Below are 18,637 nucleotides of genomic sequence, written 5' to 3'. Positions count from 1 at the left end.
TGGCAGCGGCAGCAGCAGCGGCATCAGCAACACCGAGGACAGAGTCGACACATTTAACGATTATTGCCGGGCATTAAAAATAACAAGCAAAAGTTTTGCGCATAAAGCCGCTTCGGGGATTCATTCAGCGAATCCAAAGGCGAACAAAACTCTTTTGCCGAATCCTTTCTCAATTGCAATTGTTGATCCTTTCGCAGCTGTGAGGACTTCGGCTCGTATCGTTGTCGCAGCTCTTTGCAATGAAATCGCAAAAGTTTAAATTCAATTCGAACCAAGTGAGCATTTCTTTGATTTGCATTAGCAAAATTGTTTTTATCTTTACATAAGTTAAAGTATTTTGTTAGACTTCTGAGCCATGTAATTTTGTATCTTAAAAGTTCACACTTTTAAGGGAACCACTTAATAAAGCAATCCGAGGAATTTGGAAAATATACTTTTCCTTCAAGCTCAAATAAACAATTGAAAGCCTATAAATATACTGATTGAAGTTTCTTACATAAAGACTTCCGCTTAAGACCGTTGATTATTATTATTTGATTATTATTAATTTTTAATATAAAATATAAATATTTGAATAAACCCCTTAGATTTTTAGCGTAAGAGGCTTGCAGGCATGATTTTATCATAGCAATGAGCTTTACGTCATTCAGTCGTGAACGCTACATTCAAATAACAGAGCATTCCACCAGCTAACATACTATTCCATTGTGAATGGAAATAACGTCATGCAAGTTAAACAATTATTTCGAATACTTTAGTTGTTGACCTAAATCTTATTTTATAAGAACTTAATTTTGAGCAGTTCTTATTTCTGGGTATTTTATGCTTTATATGCCGATGTATTTCGACTCTCCTCGAGGATCGCAAGTCCAATAATTATATCTAGCAATTAGACCAACTCTTCAATTTATAAGAAACTCCACCGTTTAACAGAAACGAAATATAACTCCTTCATTTACCAGAAACTCCACCGTTTAACAGAAAATTTCTGTAGCATACGAAAACTCCACCACGTAACATAATAATTAACGATAACATACAGCTCCACCACTTAACAGAATAAGAGCATACTACGGCATTTTAAAGGTTGCCGCTAACGGTCACACTGAGCACGCATTAAAAGTATACAAATTATTAAATAAAACAATTGACAATAAATACAAACTATGGATAATGTAAAAGAACTAATACAATTCATGCAGCCCAATCAGCGCCTGGATCTGAAAGCAGTTGCTTTAACACATGTGCTAAGTAGGTGAATGTGGCAGCCAACGCAACACGTGCTCCGCTCCCTAAAAGATTTGTGTGCATCTTTATATGCTGTGAATATTTGATATTTGAATAGGTCTAACTGGCAGTACAGAGGGAAAAGATGCAATACTCTCGCTAGACGATATGTTAATGGCCATTTTCGGACTAACGTTTGATGCCAATTCGACAGTTGCGAAGGATGCAGTCCTCAGTCTGATAAATCTAACGGCGGAAGAAGCCGGCGCAATCAGAGTCTTCGAATTGGCGAAACAAGTACAGCCCGTAAGTTGAGGCACGCTGATAGCCATACCACGCACTAATCATTTTAATTGACAGAGCTTTGACATAGTGGGCGTGGCCGCCAAGCAGATATGCGACGAGCAGGCGGAGCTTGCCGATGCCTGGAGCATGGTTCTCAGCAACTTAACGCGCGTCGAGTCGCTGGTGCATGTCATACTGGACACATTGGAACCGACGCTGCCCAAACTGGCAAAAGCCTTTGCCAAGCTGGATTATAATAAGAAAAAATCCAAGCTCCACTATTTGGCGCCCATATTTTGTAATCTTACTCAAGTGCCTCGCGGGCGAGAGCTGTGTTGCCAGCCAAAGTACCAGCTGCTGGAGAAGCTACTGCCCTTTGCCTCATTTGAGGAGAGCGTAGTGCGCCGCGGTGGCACTATTGGCATCATCAAAAACATATGCTTTGATGCCGTGTATCATGATGTCATATTGAATGAGCAGGATGACATATTGGTTGCCATACTGCAGCCACTGTGCGGACCCGAAGAGTTCAGCGATGAAGACAATGAAAAGCTGCCCATTGAGCTGCAGGTGAGTAGCTCATCAAATGCCGGATTTTATGTGTAGTATGCAACATTTTCTCAGTATCTGCCCGAGAGCAAGACTCGTGAAACAGATCCGGACCTGCGCAAAATGCTGTTGGAGTGCCTGCTGCAACTATGCGCCACGCGACGATGCCGCGAGGTGCTGCGCGCCAAAGGCGTCTATGAAATACTGCGAGAGTACCACAAATGGGAGGCGAAAGTGGGACGAGACAGCGAATGTCTGCTGGCCTGTGAGAACGTGGTAGATATTCTAATCAAGTAAGTTCGATTTTGGGTAGATTACATTTTTCATATTAAAATTGCATTTTGTTCACAGAAAAGAGGATGAAATTGGCTTAGACAATTATAAAAGCGTGGAAGTGCCTGCAGAGCAGGCCGATAAGTTTATTCAGGAGGATGCCGCGTATGTCAAGAGTCTTTTAGATTAATGTAAATATGAATAGACTTATTTAAACACGTATAAAATATTTAAATTTCAATATATATATATATATATATATATATATATGCGGATTTATTTAGAAATTTTTGTAGTTCACATGTATTTGTATTTTCTATCTTAGCGCCAGAAAAAGTTGTACGCCTGCATTTAAATGCAAAAGAAACAATTTTATTTCAATTTGATTAGTTTTAGTAGCTGCGTTATCTAGTTTTCCGCTTGCGCTTAAATATAAATATAAACTTCTTAGGTGCTAAATACATTTGCATTCAAAAATGTTTAGCAATGTTTTGCCATGAAACTTTCAACGTTATATATTATACACTTTGTTTGGTCGTTCTTTACTTTTAGTTATATTTTTTTATAATTGTATATGTGAACTGTGTTGAAGAATTTTATTATTTCAATTGCTAGCCAATCAGGTGCTTGATTTATTTAAACTTTTGCTTTTGATTAAATACTTTTGTTGCATTGCAAGCAAGCGAGTTCAGCAAAATTTTGTTATCTTATCAAAAAGGGTGTGTAATCTTTTTACTTTGCATTTTTTACATTAGATTTTATTCTTTTGAATGCGGAAACCATTACAAGCTCGCTTTGTGTAAAAATGAATAGTGTAATTGTAAACATAAATTAGCTATAAATCGTAATTATATTCGTTTGGTTATTATTATTAACAATTCTCATTTATAAAATGCTATTGATGTTTTCTTAAGCTTTGCACATAGATTTAGCTTGGTCCTATTGGTTTTTCATTTGAGTTCGTAAATTTTAGTTAGACTTTTTAATTAAAAGTTTAGGCTTAATGTAATTTAGCATGTTGTAAAATTAATTCTTATATAATTCGTTTTATTTGTTAACTAAGAACTGATGTCGTACTACATTTTTTTCATTGCGGGCCAGGTTTGAGTTAACTAATTTTAAATAGAGCTGCGAACAGTGGAGGTTCATCATAAAGATCATACAATGCGACAAATGACGGCATATTGCACTAACTATAAATAGATTGAACAGTAGGTAACTTAGCCAGTTTAATTGAGTTAGAGATAAGGCGGTAGTAAAGATTCTATAAAAGTTTCAGTTTATTGTACAAAATCTACCTATGTAAAAACATTTGTTAACAAACGCCTATCGCATGAGGCGCGACAGTACCTCGTACTCAAAGATCTTGACCTCCTCCGAGTCGTAGGGTATGTACAGACAGCCATGTGAGGGATGTACCTTGCCCACTGTTAGGCTGCCGGCATGGTAGCCGCGCCCGGCATACAATTCCTCGCCATCCACATTGCGACCCACTGGAACGGCACCGATGGGCACTTCGCCATTTGCACCGGGTAACCACACGTAGTTGTGACCACTTAGCACTTCATAGTTCTCCAGCTCTACCTCCTGGCCGGCATAGGCCACGTAGGCCTTGCCCTTGTTTGGTATGATCTTTGCTGGCAGCATGTCGTTGTTGTAGAAGGCACGCCCGATAAATATGGTATCGCCATCGGAGTCATGACCAGCAGCAACGGCGTCTTGCGGCAAAGAGCCGTGGCTATAGTGTAACCAACTATGGACTGCAAAGGATTAATGAAAGCGTTAGTTCTTTACCGACTATCAATTTGTGCCCCGTTGCTTACCAGACATTCTGTTCGACTTTCAAATGGGAACTATGCGCTTGTCAGACAGTCAATATTGCTTATGGAACTTTTTCTAGAATTGGTAATACCATTGATAAAAGCTTATCTTTCTAGTTGTTGTAGACTCTGGTGCGATAGCCCAGCCGGTAATCAGCTGATGAATCAAGCTCTTTATCACAGTCGCAGATGTGGTTGGTTTACCTGTGCAATACGATTTATGCTACGCTTGGCTACAGTAAGGAAATCAACATTAATCATACTTAAATTAATTATAAAATTGATTTCCGTTTAAATAATTGAAATTAAATATAGTTGTTTATATTCGTTTACAGCTTGTTTCGCAGTTTTCTACAATCGTCAACTCTTTCTATATGGCCGCTAATTTATAACATTCATACATTCCCGTAGCTTTTAAATAATTGTCGCCTAAAATTCAGCAGTTTCTAACAAATTAATAAATCTATTTACAATAGTCGATCAATACACAGGTGAGTTTGTAAGTAAAAATGTAAATATGTATGTACCTAATCGCTAAAAATAATTGCAATTGAATTTGAATTCTCGTTTTGTCTAGCTTTGATTTTGACTCGATAATTGCCTAGCAGCGCTTTGCGTTTTTTAAAAATAGTAAATAGTTTAAATTTAGTTTAAATTTTGTTCATTTTTCATCAATTATTGTTAAATATTCATTTATAAATCACATAATTGCTTGATGAATTCCATATAAATACGTTCGCTTTGTTTTGTTTTGTTTTTTTTTTTTTTGCCGAGTTATCCTGTTTTATCCTTGTGTGCAATTACTATTATGTGCAATTGTAGACACTGAAAGAGTGAGAGAGGGAAGTCGGGACACACAATAGCTGGTGAAAGAGATAGAGATAGAACATCGAATGAATTGTGTACAAATATTTCGCGCAGCTGGATTATCTTAAATGCTTTTTCACATCCAGTTTAGCTAAATCCCCTCATTATTCATGGGATGCAAGCTACTTTTGTTTTTGTTGTTCCTCCAGTTGCTGCTCTTACTGCTACCTTGCAGCCCCCAAGAGCAGCAGGGCGATGCTAAGTAGCACGGATTCGACGTCCTTTGGGTGGCTGCCATTGCAGGCATCCGCATCACTGCAGCTCTGAAGACAGCCGTGTACGTATCTAAAAGAAACAGAAGATGGGTAGCGCAGATAATGTTAAGTTATGGCTCCGACAATGGGAATATATTAGTGTCAGAATGTTCAACACAAAGGTAACATATGAATTTTGTTGCAGGCTATTTAATATACGTCAGGGAACACGAAATATTTCCAAACGACACTGTGCGCCAGCTTAATCATGAGGTTTATTATACTTGTGCACATAAGGAGCACAAGGCATTAAACAAATTATCATCATTTAACATTGTGCGTTATGTTGGATAACTATACAAAATGGCATTTGCCATATTCTTATGTAAAAGTGTGGTGAGTATGCAGCATGAACTGTGCACTAGCAATGAATATTGCAACCTATCTGTCAGTAAAAGCGATTCTTTAACATAATCTAAATGTAATGTTAGCCAGTACATGTTTCATATCGGTTGAGGGATCAAGGAAAAGATTGCCTTAATGCGCATCAGGTAATTCTATCAGTTCATAAAATATTACAAATTCAAAGTACGCAGTTTATTGCCCTAATAAGGGAGCTGTGTAAATCAGGTAATAAAGCTCATGCACGCCATAAAATAAAAGATATGCTTGGTTGGGTCACGCACCTGTTGTCATAGTAGAATTTACCACAATGCGACATTCTTATGAGCTCCGTGTCTGTTGTGAGTGTGCCACTGTCCAGGGCGCAGCCTCGCACTGTTATCGTCTCACCGGTGTCATCTGCAATTGCGATTGCAATTTAATCATATTATCCATCCATTCTCTGCACTATCACTCACCATAATAGCCGGCGATTTTAATGCAGGCCGTTGCGGGGAAGAGGCCATCGCGACCCTTGCGACCGCCCATACAGGGCGACTCGAGTATGGCGGTGGAATAATTATTATGAAACGGATCATCGCACGCTCTATTGGCGCCGTTATACGAAACGCACTTGAAGCAGTCTATGCAGTAGCCTGTCGAGAGAATAAAATGGAATTCGTTAGGTCAGGGCTTCAGAAGGACATCAGCAGAGTCGACTTGCTTACCGCTGTGGATAAGCAGGCCGAGCAGCAGCACCAGGCAGCTGATGAGTTCCATTGATGTGGCCGTCGCCATGCTTTAAACACTCAACTCTCGGACTCACAGGATGCTGAATGGGGGTAGCGTTATGTGGCCAAATGCCAATGCGGGCGTTGCAACATTTTCAGCCTGAAAGCAAGGAAAAAATCTTTTATGACTGATTGATTATGCGTATTCTGTTGATGGCCAACAAATTGAAAATGTCAAAATCACGACCTTGGCGTATGCGGGCTTTGAGTATTTTCCATTTTCATAATTAGATTTTGTGCACAGCCCTGGCCTATTCATGAGTTAAGCCTTCAGATTTGGTTTTGAAAACTCAATGCTTAAAAGCGTCAAGGTTGTAAAAATCAAAAGTTCCCCTTTTTAATTTCATGCGGGGCCATAAAAATCTCGTCGGGACACGCGAAACTCAATTCCACAGAAGAAGAGGCGCAGCCAAAAGGAAAGGTAATAAATTTTACAACACCAATTTTTGACACATTTTTTGTTCAGCTTTTTTGCGTGGTCTCAACTTTGGCGGGATAAGAGGCGGCGTTATGGGCGTGGTGCCGGCGCAGCTTGTGGCATATTTTTTATTGCCGGAGTGTAAATAATTGCTTTCCAGTCGATTTTCATGTCGAATGTGCGCCATCTTTTATTTTTTTTTATAGTTGATGTTAATGGGTGTTCTTGTTGTTGGCAGTTGTTATTGCTGGCAGTTTAACGGCCGAAGGCAGCTGGCTTGAGAAATTTTCTCTTCCTACGAAATCGCAAATTATAACAAATGACAAATGACTTCGACTTACGAGCAGCAACCTGCCAAGAACTGTAGTTAATCCATAAGCTCATAATTTATGTGACTGCAAGTGGGGATCAGAAACGATCCAACAAATCTAACTGTATACTCATATATTCAGCAAACATATTAATTAATTTTCATAGGATTGCTGCCAAAGAAGAAACTCAACGCATGCATCGTCCTTTGCCAGTCAATCAAATTTAATTGCCTGCCTTGATATATCACAGGCAAATGCGATTTATGTCCGCGTGAAATCACTGGAGGGATATGGCTTTGGCCTATGAAAACAAACGACGCAGCAGCAACTAAATCAAATATTTATAGAGTAAACACGCTGCCGGCCCATCGATGGCCATTGCTCAAACCATTCGGATGTGGCCATGAATACCACTGAAAGGCAGCGGTTGCCATGCATTTTATACTTCAACAGAATTCAATTTTGCAGCCAATAAAAACATAAAAGCCTAAGCAAGCTCATCTACAATCATAGCTACTGACTGACAGGTTGAGTGACTGAAAACATGAAAATCTGTTTGGTTTACCGGTCGTTTGCTTAATGTTTTCGCCGCAATTGCTTGCATTAATCATACGCCTCGTTATTCTGAGCAAATTGTGTGCATATATCTTTGTTGTTAACTATTGGGCTATGGTAAACAGGTAAATGCAAAATAAGGTAACGCAACATAATTGACACGATAAATAATTACAATATGTCTAATCTGCCTACCGACCATAAGACTTTATAATCGCTTTATATACAGGTAGGCTTTCGAAGCAAATAGCAAACGAATGCTTCTGTGAAATAACAATTCCTTTTGCATAGTTAAAGTGTTCTGCTAATGTTTCCACCTGCGCCAGCAGGCAAAGGAGCAAGATTTAATTAAAGTGAAAAAGCTGCTCGCCTTAGAACTTCTTTCTCTTAAATGCCTCAATTCTATTTGCAAATTAGCCACTAACCAGACTAACTGCCGGACAGACTGTCTGACTCGTCTTGGCTGACTTACACCGTTAACGTTTCCAATGTTGACGGAAACGGAAGTCAGCAAACGCTATACGACGCGCCCTCCACACACACACACACCCACACAATAGTTCTCGCCTCTGCCTTTTGATTGTCTTCTGTTCATTGACAAAATGAAGTTTACCTTTTGTGCATTGTGTTGTTGCTATTGGTCGACTTATTGTTGTAGTTCTCTCTGAAGCTCATAAATATATAAAACGTCAGTGTCTCTCGCATCGTGGCGACTGTCAGCTCGGTAGTTGTCCTCGTTGTCATTGTCCTCTTTTAACGACCGTCAATGTGCTTGTTTGTTGTAGCCTAAGTAGTAGAAGTTGTTCCTCTTGTATGTGTGTGTTTGTGCCAGGACTAATTAAATTTTGTGGCTACCTTTATGGCCAGGCTACGGACGAGCTGCCGTATCAATGCTTATGACAAAGCAGAAAGTTGGCCAGCGTGTAAGAGTGGAAAAGTGTTTGCTTCGTTTCCCTTAATTTCTCAATGGCAACTCAATTTGATGTATTATTCACAGAGTTTATTTAACATCTGAAATCTTAAATGCCAGTAATGGTAAATTTTGGTCTTTTTTTCTTTCTTATCTGGTTGATGTGGGAGCCAACTTTGCCTGTCCCGTGGCGCACATTAAAAGTGAAAAATGACAAAGCTACCCAAAAAGCATAAGTCAGATTAATAAAACCCCGGACCAGCTAACCCTAAGCAATCCTCTCATTTATTTCCTGATATTTTTGCAATGGGGCTTGTTGGCGATTCAGGCCTATGCCGAGTGCGAGCTTATTTATAGATGCAGGTTGAGATTTGCTGAGCACCTGCAGAAAAAATGCTGCTATAACTCGGTTTATGTGCTTGTTAGTTAGTACAAGATAGAATATAATAAGGAGGAACTGCAAGTTAGCAAATCTTCAAGTGCAGGCTTCTTGGAAACTTTCTAAAGACAAGGAACTTGCTTTGTTTGTCGCCACTGCTGAAAACGAATGATTTATTATGATTTTGGCTTTGACAATGATAATCTGCGCATAAGGAGGCTTTTGCTTGAATTCGATCTGCTCGCCTGCAGTCGAAGGCCCGTGATTAAGCACATCGCAAGCCCGATATTATCGGCACAGTTATCGCCCCCTCTCTCTCCCAGTCCCACGGAGAACAGCTGACAAGGGTCACAGTGGCAGAGGTGACAAAAAAGTCAATACAATGGCAACAAGCAAATTCAGGCCCAAAGTTTAGACAAAGGTCTCCCTTCCCCATGACCCCTGTGGCCTTTTCAACATCCGCGTGTGTCACTGTGCCTTAATGGCCTGGAAGTAAATGCCATATTGCGTCCATTTTGCTGCTCAGTTTCAAATTTCAACCAAACTTGCAAAGTTGTTCTTGCTCTTTTTTAATAGTCCCCAAACTTGCCCTGCAGAATTTCAATTTCTGTCAAATTAACTTTAAATAAATTTAAAATAAACAAGCAAAAAGAGCAGCTCAAACAGCTAGATGCCAAACTTCTTGTGGAAATGGCCAATTATTAAATTCACATTGTCTCGAAAGCTTTTAGCCAGAAGAAACTTTTACTTATGGTTTTGCGCAAAAATAAAGTAACCACTTTTTGCTGGCCCAAATTAGAAACCGACTTTGTTACATACTTTTTTTTCAGTTAGATTACAATTTTCAAATATTTGCCCAGTCCAGCCAGACACCTTTAATTTGCTCTGCTGGTCACGCGTTGTCATTGAGAGAAAAATAAATTTCACGCATAGCACACACTCACACACAGGAACACTCTTGCACACAATTACACGTGGACGCACACATAAAAGGGCTAAATGCATTTGCATAACTGCAACTTTAAGTGGACATTTTGTTGTGGTTGGAAAATGGGGAAAACCGTGAATTGCATTTGCAATTTACAGCTGCGATTCGTCGTTAGTTGGCACCCTCTGTGTGTGTAATTGTTCTGATATAAAATGTGACACTCACTAGTTCAGAGTTATTCAGTCTGTTATTCAGTGTTGCACTTGCATTGTTTAATTAAAATGCGTCAAATGTTTGCTCAATTACTTTTAATTTGTTTGAATTATGACAAAGTAAGCAAAAAGCTGCAATGTAAATTAAAAAAATTTTCAGAGTCGACATTTTATGTTTATTTAAATATTGTGAATTGTGAAAAAAAAACCTTTATGTAATTCAATTAAAGCTCTCAAATGGAATTATTTCCAAGAAAATTATTTTTAAAGGTTGCTATGGAAACGGAATCCTACAAGCAACACATATTATTATCTCTAACTTTATATAATGCTTCTCTCTCATAGTTAACCTTTTTTTGTTTCCCTTTAAAAACCAATTAACTGTCTCCTGCTTACTTCTAACTATTTCTGTCTTTATTTATGAACCGTGCTCTGAGGGCCTTTAACGGAAAACGTTTAATGGAAGCACACTCTAAAAATGTTGGAAGCTCACGCAAGCAACTCCTTTCTGCCCAAATGGCAGGAGATTTATGTCAGGGTCATCACGTCGACCAAACTTAGTTTTCGCCTGTGCATGTGAATGTGCATGTGGGAGCATGTTTGTGAACCGGCTTATTGCCATGCTTACCATTAGTTAAGCACTTAAGCCAATTTTTTCAATCATTGTGGCTCTGAATTGGGTCTCCAAATGCCAGATGCCAATTTGAACACGCTTCATATGCGGCTCGTGGTCATTAAATCAGCATAATCCCCAATTGGGCACTTTCCTGCCGAGCGTGAACTATTTGTGTGGGTGTCAACAGGAATGCAGCCAGCAGGTAACCACCACAGGCAACCGCCAAGCCACCAGCAATGCAACTGCAGCACAGATATGCGGCATTTGTGGTTCCCTCGAGGCACGCACTCCATTCTCTCTGCTGTCTGCTCTTCGGATGTGGCCGTAAATCAACAATGCGACATGTGGGCAGTTGGCAAATCCGCGATTGCAACCTCAAAACATTCCAGTTATGCCCTGGCCACGCTCACCCGTAGCCACTGCGATAGTCAAATTTTGCTGCATGCTGCACTAATTGGTATGGAAATGTTGTCAGGCAAACCATGGGCGCTTATCCATGGTCAGGGAAATTATTGTAAAGTAATTTAATAGTTAGTGAATGTGGAGATGATTGGAAATTGGATTCGGTTAGACAATAGTATGCAGACAATTCAGTGTTAGTTGGTTGTTATCCATTTACTCAACATCAATTTAAAGTAAATGCCTTTCTCCCACTTCAACATGCAACAAACTGCAACACTTTTTTCTTTATTCTCCTTTGATGGGGATTACAGACGCATTGAACCTAGGCCAGTTCCCATTTGCACTTAGAATCCTTCGCTCATTTTGGTACAGTTCCACTCAAATGGAAGGCGGCAGGATAAGAAAGGCTAAGACTGCACTCAATAGCTTGTGTGGGGTAGGGGAAGTGTGAATATATGGTAGTAAGCACATCAGGATATTTGTCTGCTGCTTAAACTATATGCAAAACAGACAAGACGTATTCTCCTCTACCCTCTATCCCCTTTAGAGTGCAGCAGCTGCTGGCTGAGCTAATTAAGGACCTAATGATGTGACAAACTGGCTGCACGATGGGGCATCTTATCTTTTGCCATTGACACCAACAGCTATGAGTATGTGCTTGTCAGTGTCAATGGGAGTGTGTGTGTGTCGGCTCTCAGCTATTCTATGTTCGATGACACTCGACCGCAATATGCCAACTGACAAAGCAACAACTACAAAAGCCACCCCTCTCAGCTGTAAGCGCGTTTGCCACTCAATGAGACACGGTGAATGCCACTTCTTGAATCCCCGTGAATCCTCATCTACTCCTCTGCCCCAGGCTCTGATGTTCGAACGGTTCAATAGCCAACGAGGTTGCTCACTTTTCGTTGGGTGAACTACAAAGAGGTTTCCCAGGAAAATTCAGGTTCATGATGCCAATTTCAGGACAGGTGAGACAGGCAAACAGCAAAACAAAGGTAACTCAATGTTTGGGTGCCTCCACCTTCCCATCCTCTTGCTTCCTGGTCAGCTCACGTTTCATCTAATTGTGTGGGTATCCTCCTGCTGCTCCAGTCCGATGCCCAGCTTAATTAATGAATTGGCTTCACTTTACAGTTTTATCGCGTTGTTAACAAGGTAAATGAGTGGAGAATTGATAGAAGGGAGGGGCATCCCTGAGCGACGTGCGCGGCACGCTAAGATGTTCGGAATGGATTGTCCAGGTTTCGCTTACGTGCTTCTAGCTGCGGCTTGCAGCTAATTGACATAATACCCGAAAGGGCTAGCTCTAAGAAAGAATGAGAAAGCGAATGAAAATGGGAATGAGAATGAAAGAGGATTGAGCTTGGGGGTTTCTTCTAATTAATAACATTATGCTTGCAAATTTTGTTTAATTCTTTAAATGGGGATTTCCAAGGGAGGGAAAAATGGGAACAATGTCCTTGCACATTCTGCAGAGTCCAGAAATCGATTTTTAATTACAATTAAATGCGACTAAAACAACTAAATGGATACAACAAGAATACTTGCACCGCTTAAAGTGGATTACTTGGGACTAAATGGAAAATAGTTGCTGAAAGGGTTAAGATAAATATGTAAGAATTGCAGGAGAACTTAATTTTAATATTTTACTTGATCGATCTATGAAGTGTTTTTACCCATGGATAATGATTTTCGCTTCCAAATCTCGTCTTTACACAAAGTGCGTACAGCTTGACTTGCACTAACAACAACAACTCAAACACTCGTTGCAAGTTTCGCAGCAATCTAAATTTTTAAACAATTCCATGAATAACAAAACTGCAATCAACACATACAAAGTGCCACGCCCTCAGCGACCCCCAGAAGCAAACTTGTCTATTAAATTCTTCTGTATTTTCTCTCTGTATGAAAAGTTCCCCAAAGAAACTCAATTTAAAGTTGAGCCTCTGAGGCTGTGGCCACATGACCGAATGACATATTGAGGAGCTCAGGCAGGATGGATGTTAATGGTTGTGCGTGTGTGTGTACGTGGTCCGCACAGATTTTCACCTGACAAGTTGCCCAGGGGCAGTTGTTGCTTAACATTTCCTCAATAATGCAAAAAGTTGGTAGTAAAATTTAAATGAAAATTGTTAAGAGTAGAACAGATAAAGTGAATACCAAGAGAGGATAATACATGTGCAGATAGACACACACACACACACACACACACATACATACAGAAAGTAGCCCAAAAAGGCAATTAATTTGATGTAGTCACCTCATCAGAAACCGCAAGAGGACTCACTGGGGATACAAAATGGCGGCAGGAAAACTTAAGCTAATTAATGCTCTTAGGTGTATATCTGTGAGTGTGTGTGTGATAGCGTGTGCGGGAAAAAATTAAAATTTCACACAGAACTTTAGGAAATTATGTTGAAGCACTTAAGTGCGTGTCAAAGGTTCAACGAAAAGGTCCTCTGACTGAGGCGCAATTTGCGGCTGTGGCTTTGAATGAGAATGCGGATGCGGTTGTTTCTTTGAGCGTGTCCTTGTTTGTGTTTATCCTTGTGTCTCCTGTCACTTGATGCCACCTGCTGAACCTCGTCTCCACTTTCACCATGCAAATATTTACACTTTATGGAAATCTTTTCCACAGCTTTCCCTTCGTATCGCTCTGCGTATAGGTTGAGCTGTGACGGGGCTTTGTCTTTGGCGTGTCGAGTGTTGGATTTGCACATCTAATTATGTTAATCGCCTCACGTGTGCTTCTCAGCATAAGTGTTGAGCTTTAAAATTAGGGAAAGGCATTTGAAGTGGAAGTGCGATAATACACACTTGATATATAGGGGGCGAGAAAGCAAAGTGGAGATAGCTGTTGAAGTTGGTTGGTAAAATTATACATGAAAATATAAAGAGTATACAATAATAAATATCACGACGGAAAAGCAGCTACAAAAACTTGTGATAGCTACCCATCCATCGTACCCTCAAGGAACATCTAGAATGCAACAACTTCATGAAATTTAATACGAGAACAGAACCTTGCATTGTGTTGGCAGCCGTGCTCTACTTTAGTGTATCAGAATGTAGCCTGCTGTAAGCCGGATAGCATGGGAAAACATTTCCAATACATGCTATGGCTGTAAATTTAAGCAGAATTTTATAACATGCAGCAGCCACAATGTTGCACAGAGGCGATGAAGTGCTGAGAGTTGGCTCAGAATTAGATTATGTAGCCGAGGCAACAACAGATAAAATATCTAAACTGCCTCCAATAAAGAGCTATCAGGCATGCGTGTCGTATACGTAATGTGAGCTGTCCGCAACAAGCTGTAAACGAGGTCTTTCTCCCGGGCTTACGACGACTGCGACAATCGGTCGTCTCGAGGCGCAATGCGCCAATAATTTCTCATTATTTTTTCAGGAAGCTGCATTCGAAAAGGTAGAACAGAAGCAAACGAAAGCCGTCAGTTTGTTTTATCCTTGGCTGTGTCCCTCTTTCAAACTAGTTTGTGCTTGCCATTGTTTATATTACCCGCCCCTTTTTGGCATATGCTAGACTTGGCTGATATTGGCCATGTGGCTGTCGGGTTGTCTACCGTGGTTGCTCATCAAACAAAGTGCATTTTGTCGTTATGCATGAGACAAGCAAAAAAAAACAACAACAATAAACACTACAACACAATTGGAAAAGCAAACTTCAGCAGTTCATTTTTTCCTGTCATTCTGCGCATTTCCCGTTTCCCCACCGCACATTTCTTTTAATTTGAACCAGCGAAGCGGCATTCAACAATTTTTTCTCATTTTACTTTTTCAAATTCTTTTAACTTATTTACAAAGTGCGCAAAACGCCGCAAAGTATGCAGCGGGAGAAGCATACTTTTCGTGCTACGAGGAAACTTTTGCCCCGTCTTCGAGTCATGTTTTTTCTATTTCTCTATTTGCTGCACAGAAACTACAGAGAGAAAGAGAGGGAGAGAGAAAGAGAGAGAGGGAGAGAGAGAGAGAGAGAGAGAGAGAGAGAGAGAGAGAGAGGGAGGAATGGAACTCGAAATATATGAAGAAAGTTTTTGTTCCTTTGTGCAAATATTTTGCACGGAAATTGCATTTGCGGTGCGGTTGGCAACAGTCAGAGTAGCTGCAACAATTACAGCAACAAAAGCAATGATGTTGATGAAGATGGCGTGATAATTAAAATTGCGATAATGTCGTGTAATAGAGTCGCGAATGCAATGCGGCGTGTTAAATGTGGCAGCACCATGGGAACTGTGCCAAATTGCAATGAATGAATAATGGGCTGTGGGAGTGGCTTCAGAGATGAATAAACAGATGCCATTGGGAGGTATTTGAGTGAAGTCTGATGTTTTGGTTAACGATGAAATCTACGGACAAAGCGAGCTTATAGCAATTGATTTACTAAACTCTATGTAAGGATTCGCTGCTGCACATTACTAAAGATTTGCTTAACAACGCATTATGATGAAAATTATTGGGGCGAATGCGAAAGAACTAATTTCACGTTGAAACCATTTTAGGGTGTTTTAATTTGAAAACCAATTGCCAGACTGTCGAGCTCTCATTTGAGTCATTGCAAACAGGAATATCCAAAAGACAATTCAATTATTCTTAGTGCCAAATGCATGAGTAATTAACGCGCAGTTGCTGCAAATAATGAACTCTATAAAGTTTTACCGGCAAAATAAAATATGCAAAACGTGGCAGCAAAGAAATTCCATGAAATAATAAAATGCTTGTAGGAGAACGAAAAGTTGCTGCCACTTAACGGAAAGTTTTCTTAAACAAGACGAAGGGGACCACGCAACGACTTGGCAAAGTTTTTCAATAAGCGGCAATGCCAAAAACAAGGCTCAACATGTGTTCCAGACCTGCTCAAAAAACAGGGCGCAACCAAGGGGCAGTCGAGGGGAGGGCAAGAAATACACAACTGTGAAATCTGATGAACCAAGTGGAAGCATGCAGAAGGAAGCAGGCGATTCGGGCGATGCCTGACCAGTAGCAGGAAAAATATGGAAGCCAAGGCCAGGGGGCATTATAATTTATGATAAGCCAATAAAAATAATTGAAATACATTGAAGGCAGGCAACGGCTACAGAAAGGGAGAGCCACACCTCTGCCCATCTATGTGTATGTACGCATGTGAGGGTACAACGAACCCATTAAGAGCTCCTTCGTCGATTGCTGTGAGGTAAATCGAACTGAAGGCAAAAAAATATTAAAGTAATGGCACGCAATAAAGGGCGAGAAAACGACACGGGAATGTCAAAGTTGAGGCACAGCCCCCAAGGCATTCTGATGAGGCTGCTGCTGTGTGAAAGGTATAAACATATATAAAAACACTCTAAATAAAACATTGCGGAAAGTAGTGTCAGGAGTTGAAGTCGGAATTTGGCGGGCTAATGCGAGAGGAGATATGACTAAGAGATTGCTACTTGGTGATTGTTGTTGGATGCAAGAGAAGATGCCAAAAACTTTGATTTTCGTGTTTGAGTCAGCGATGAAGGATGAAATCCAATATGGTTTACCTTTCAGTGGCGTACGCTGTGTATACGTAATCTTGGTGAAAACAGCGATAAAGTGACAAATTGCACACATATTTCATATTTCTTTGAGTGTTTTGTCCAATTTACACATATAATGGACTGATTTTATGTGTCCCTATATGTACTTTGAGAGCCGTATTTAGGAGGAAGGCCTAGGACAATGCCTCTATTTGTTGTGCTTATTTTAAAGCACGAAGCTTGTGCTTCACTAATTTCAGCTAGCTATAAATCACTCATGAAAGTTAACTTTACCAAACATCTCTCAACATCTTCATAAACCTTCATCCAGTTGCCAGACGTTTATCTCCTAGAAGCACTAAGAAGCATTTTGTCTGTTAAGCCACATTTTCTTGGCCACAATAAGTTTTAGGCGTAAAATTTTCCAGCTTTGGATTTCACAGGCTTTCAGGCTCTGTGTGAATTACGCTTGATATTTTGCGCTTGACGAAGCAGCTTTATTTCATTAGACGTTTTTATACCCTGAACCCATTGAGAATGGGTAAAAAGGGTATATTGTTTTTGTGCAAAAATGCAAATGTATGTAACAGGCAGAAGGAAGCATATCCGACCCCATATATATTCTTGATCGTCTGACTGTCCATCCGTATGTATGAACGCAAGGATCTCAGAACCTTTAAGAGCAACAGACTTAAAATTAGATTAGATTAGAAATTATATGTAGGTGCTCCTAGTGCCTGCGCAGATCGAGTTTGTTTCCGATAATCGATAACTTACTCCGTTTCCAAGAAATCGGGTAAATAATAATAGCTAGAGTCACCAAACATGATATGTTGCTTCTAGAATATTATATATATGTCAAGTATCTTTCATTTTATACCTATCGCCACCTCCCCGCTACCAGAGCTATAAATCAAGTTAATAACTCAACTTTTATTGCCAACCAATTTAAATACAATTGATTTTTTTAGAATATTCTATGGTACAATAAGTTATACTGTAGAAAATTTCAAAGTTATATGCAACTGCGCAATTGGATGGGGCAGCTTTAAGAAGTTATCTATACATGTACACACACACATTCACGCGCGTCTGCTTCGCATTCTACCAGCATGGTAATTGCGACTTTTTTCTGTAAAGCTATTTTAGTTTCTATTTTTTATCATTACTACTTAATTATTGGTGTGGCTGTTGAGTAGAGTCGACAGCAAGTAATGCGGTCAGTTGCGAGTTCGAACCCTGCCAAGGGAATATTTTTTTTTTAATTTATTTTGTGTTGGAATAAGAGGGTTCAGGGTATTCCCTAGTCGGGACCTCCCGACTAGAACCTCTTACTTCTTAAACTTAATTTTATTTAAAAATATATTCAATTTTATTTTGAACAACCTGAATTATTAATTCAGTATAAATTATTTGTGTATTATTCACATTATTTTTTCACACAAAACGCAAATTCAACCGCTATGCGATCAATTCGAAGCTGACAACAAAATAATTTTGCCACATCATCAAAAATGCAGCAAATTAATAAATTTCACAAAATTTCAATTTACTGCCCTTTTGTGGGTTGCAACGAGCGATGATAACTACAACCTGGCAAGAGTAATATTTATTATGTGTCTGCTTTACATAGCAGCAGAAACCGTAAAAATAACAAAGGACAACAACAAAAACATCAGCGACAACATCACAATATTTATATTTCATTATATGTGGCAGCAAGAGAAAATGCAGCGAAGGGTAAGCGGGTTGGCCCGTTCCGCGAAAATGGGACAACAATGACGATAATCATAATAACAGCAACAATGGAGCGAGGCGACGGAAGCAGCCGTGTGGGACGGTACCACGGGGCGTATGATTGACACTTTTACATGCTGATGGTCAGTGCCCTCTTATATCGGGATACAAACACGTATGTCATGGGCTTGTATGCATATGCGCCCGAAATCACACTTTATGTGGTCCCTCCAGTCTGCGAGGTGAGACACTGACGTCTGCCACGAAGCTGATGCTGC

The 18,637-nt window shown here is 39.9% G+C and overlaps 3 protein-coding genes across 5 annotated transcripts in view; 1 reads left to right on the top strand and 2 right to left on the bottom strand.

Annotated features, from left to right (window-relative positions):
* Positions 1 to 1,101: 1,101 nt before the first annotated feature.
* On the top strand, positions 1,102 to 4,351 carry LOC115765656 (protein HGH1 homolog). The gene is made up of 6 exons (XM_030709313.1): positions 1,102 to 1,251; positions 1,346 to 1,533; positions 1,588 to 2,082; positions 2,137 to 2,354; positions 2,413 to 2,525; positions 4,272 to 4,351. Exons 1-5 carry the CDS (start codon positions 1,167 to 1,169, stop codon positions 2,522 to 2,524), a joined length of 1,098 nt encoding a protein of 365 aa, XP_030565173.1. The 5' UTR covers positions 1,102 to 1,166; the 3' UTR covers position 2,525; positions 4,272 to 4,351.
* Positions 2,938 to 4,239, bottom strand: LOC115765658 (natterin-3). The gene is made up of 2 exons (XM_030709317.1): positions 4,158 to 4,239; positions 2,938 to 4,094 (listed from the first exon to the last, which is right to left on the bottom strand). The coding sequence occupies exons 1-2, from the start codon at positions 4,162 to 4,164 to the stop codon at positions 3,661 to 3,663; spliced, it is 441 nt and encodes a 146-aa protein (XP_030565177.1). The 5' UTR covers positions 4,165 to 4,239; the 3' UTR covers positions 2,938 to 3,660.
* An 818-nt stretch (positions 4,352 to 5,169) lies between the features above and the next one.
* The window catches only part of LOC115765657, a 64,206-nt gene continuing 50,738 nt past the window's right edge, over positions 5,170 to 18,637 (bottom strand). For all 3 annotated transcript variants that reach the window (XM_030709315.1, XM_030709314.1, XM_030709316.1), the window contains 4 exons: positions 6,325 to 6,487; positions 6,076 to 6,252; positions 5,902 to 6,016; positions 5,170 to 5,306 (listed from right to left, as the gene is read on the bottom strand). In XM_030709315.1, the coding sequence (XP_030565175.1) occupies positions 5,186 to 5,306; positions 5,902 to 6,016; positions 6,076 to 6,252; positions 6,325 to 6,394 (483 nt within the window). In that variant the 5' untranslated portion in view covers positions 6,395 to 6,487 and the 3' untranslated portion in view covers positions 5,170 to 5,185. The remainder of the gene's footprint in view (positions 5,307 to 5,901; positions 6,017 to 6,075; positions 6,253 to 6,324; positions 6,488 to 18,637) is intronic.

Source organism: Drosophila novamexicana, unplaced genomic scaffold, assembly GCF_003285875.2.
Source record: "Drosophila novamexicana strain 15010-1031.04,08,12 unplaced genomic scaffold, DnovRS2.1 tig00000986-arrow-arrow-pilon, whole genome shotgun sequence".
In the NCBI taxonomy this organism is placed as follows: domain Eukaryota; kingdom Metazoa; phylum Arthropoda; class Insecta; order Diptera; family Drosophilidae; genus Drosophila; species Drosophila novamexicana.
The sequence above is the reverse complement of the archived record's forward strand: the minus strand, read 5'-3'. Positions and strand labels throughout refer to the sequence as shown.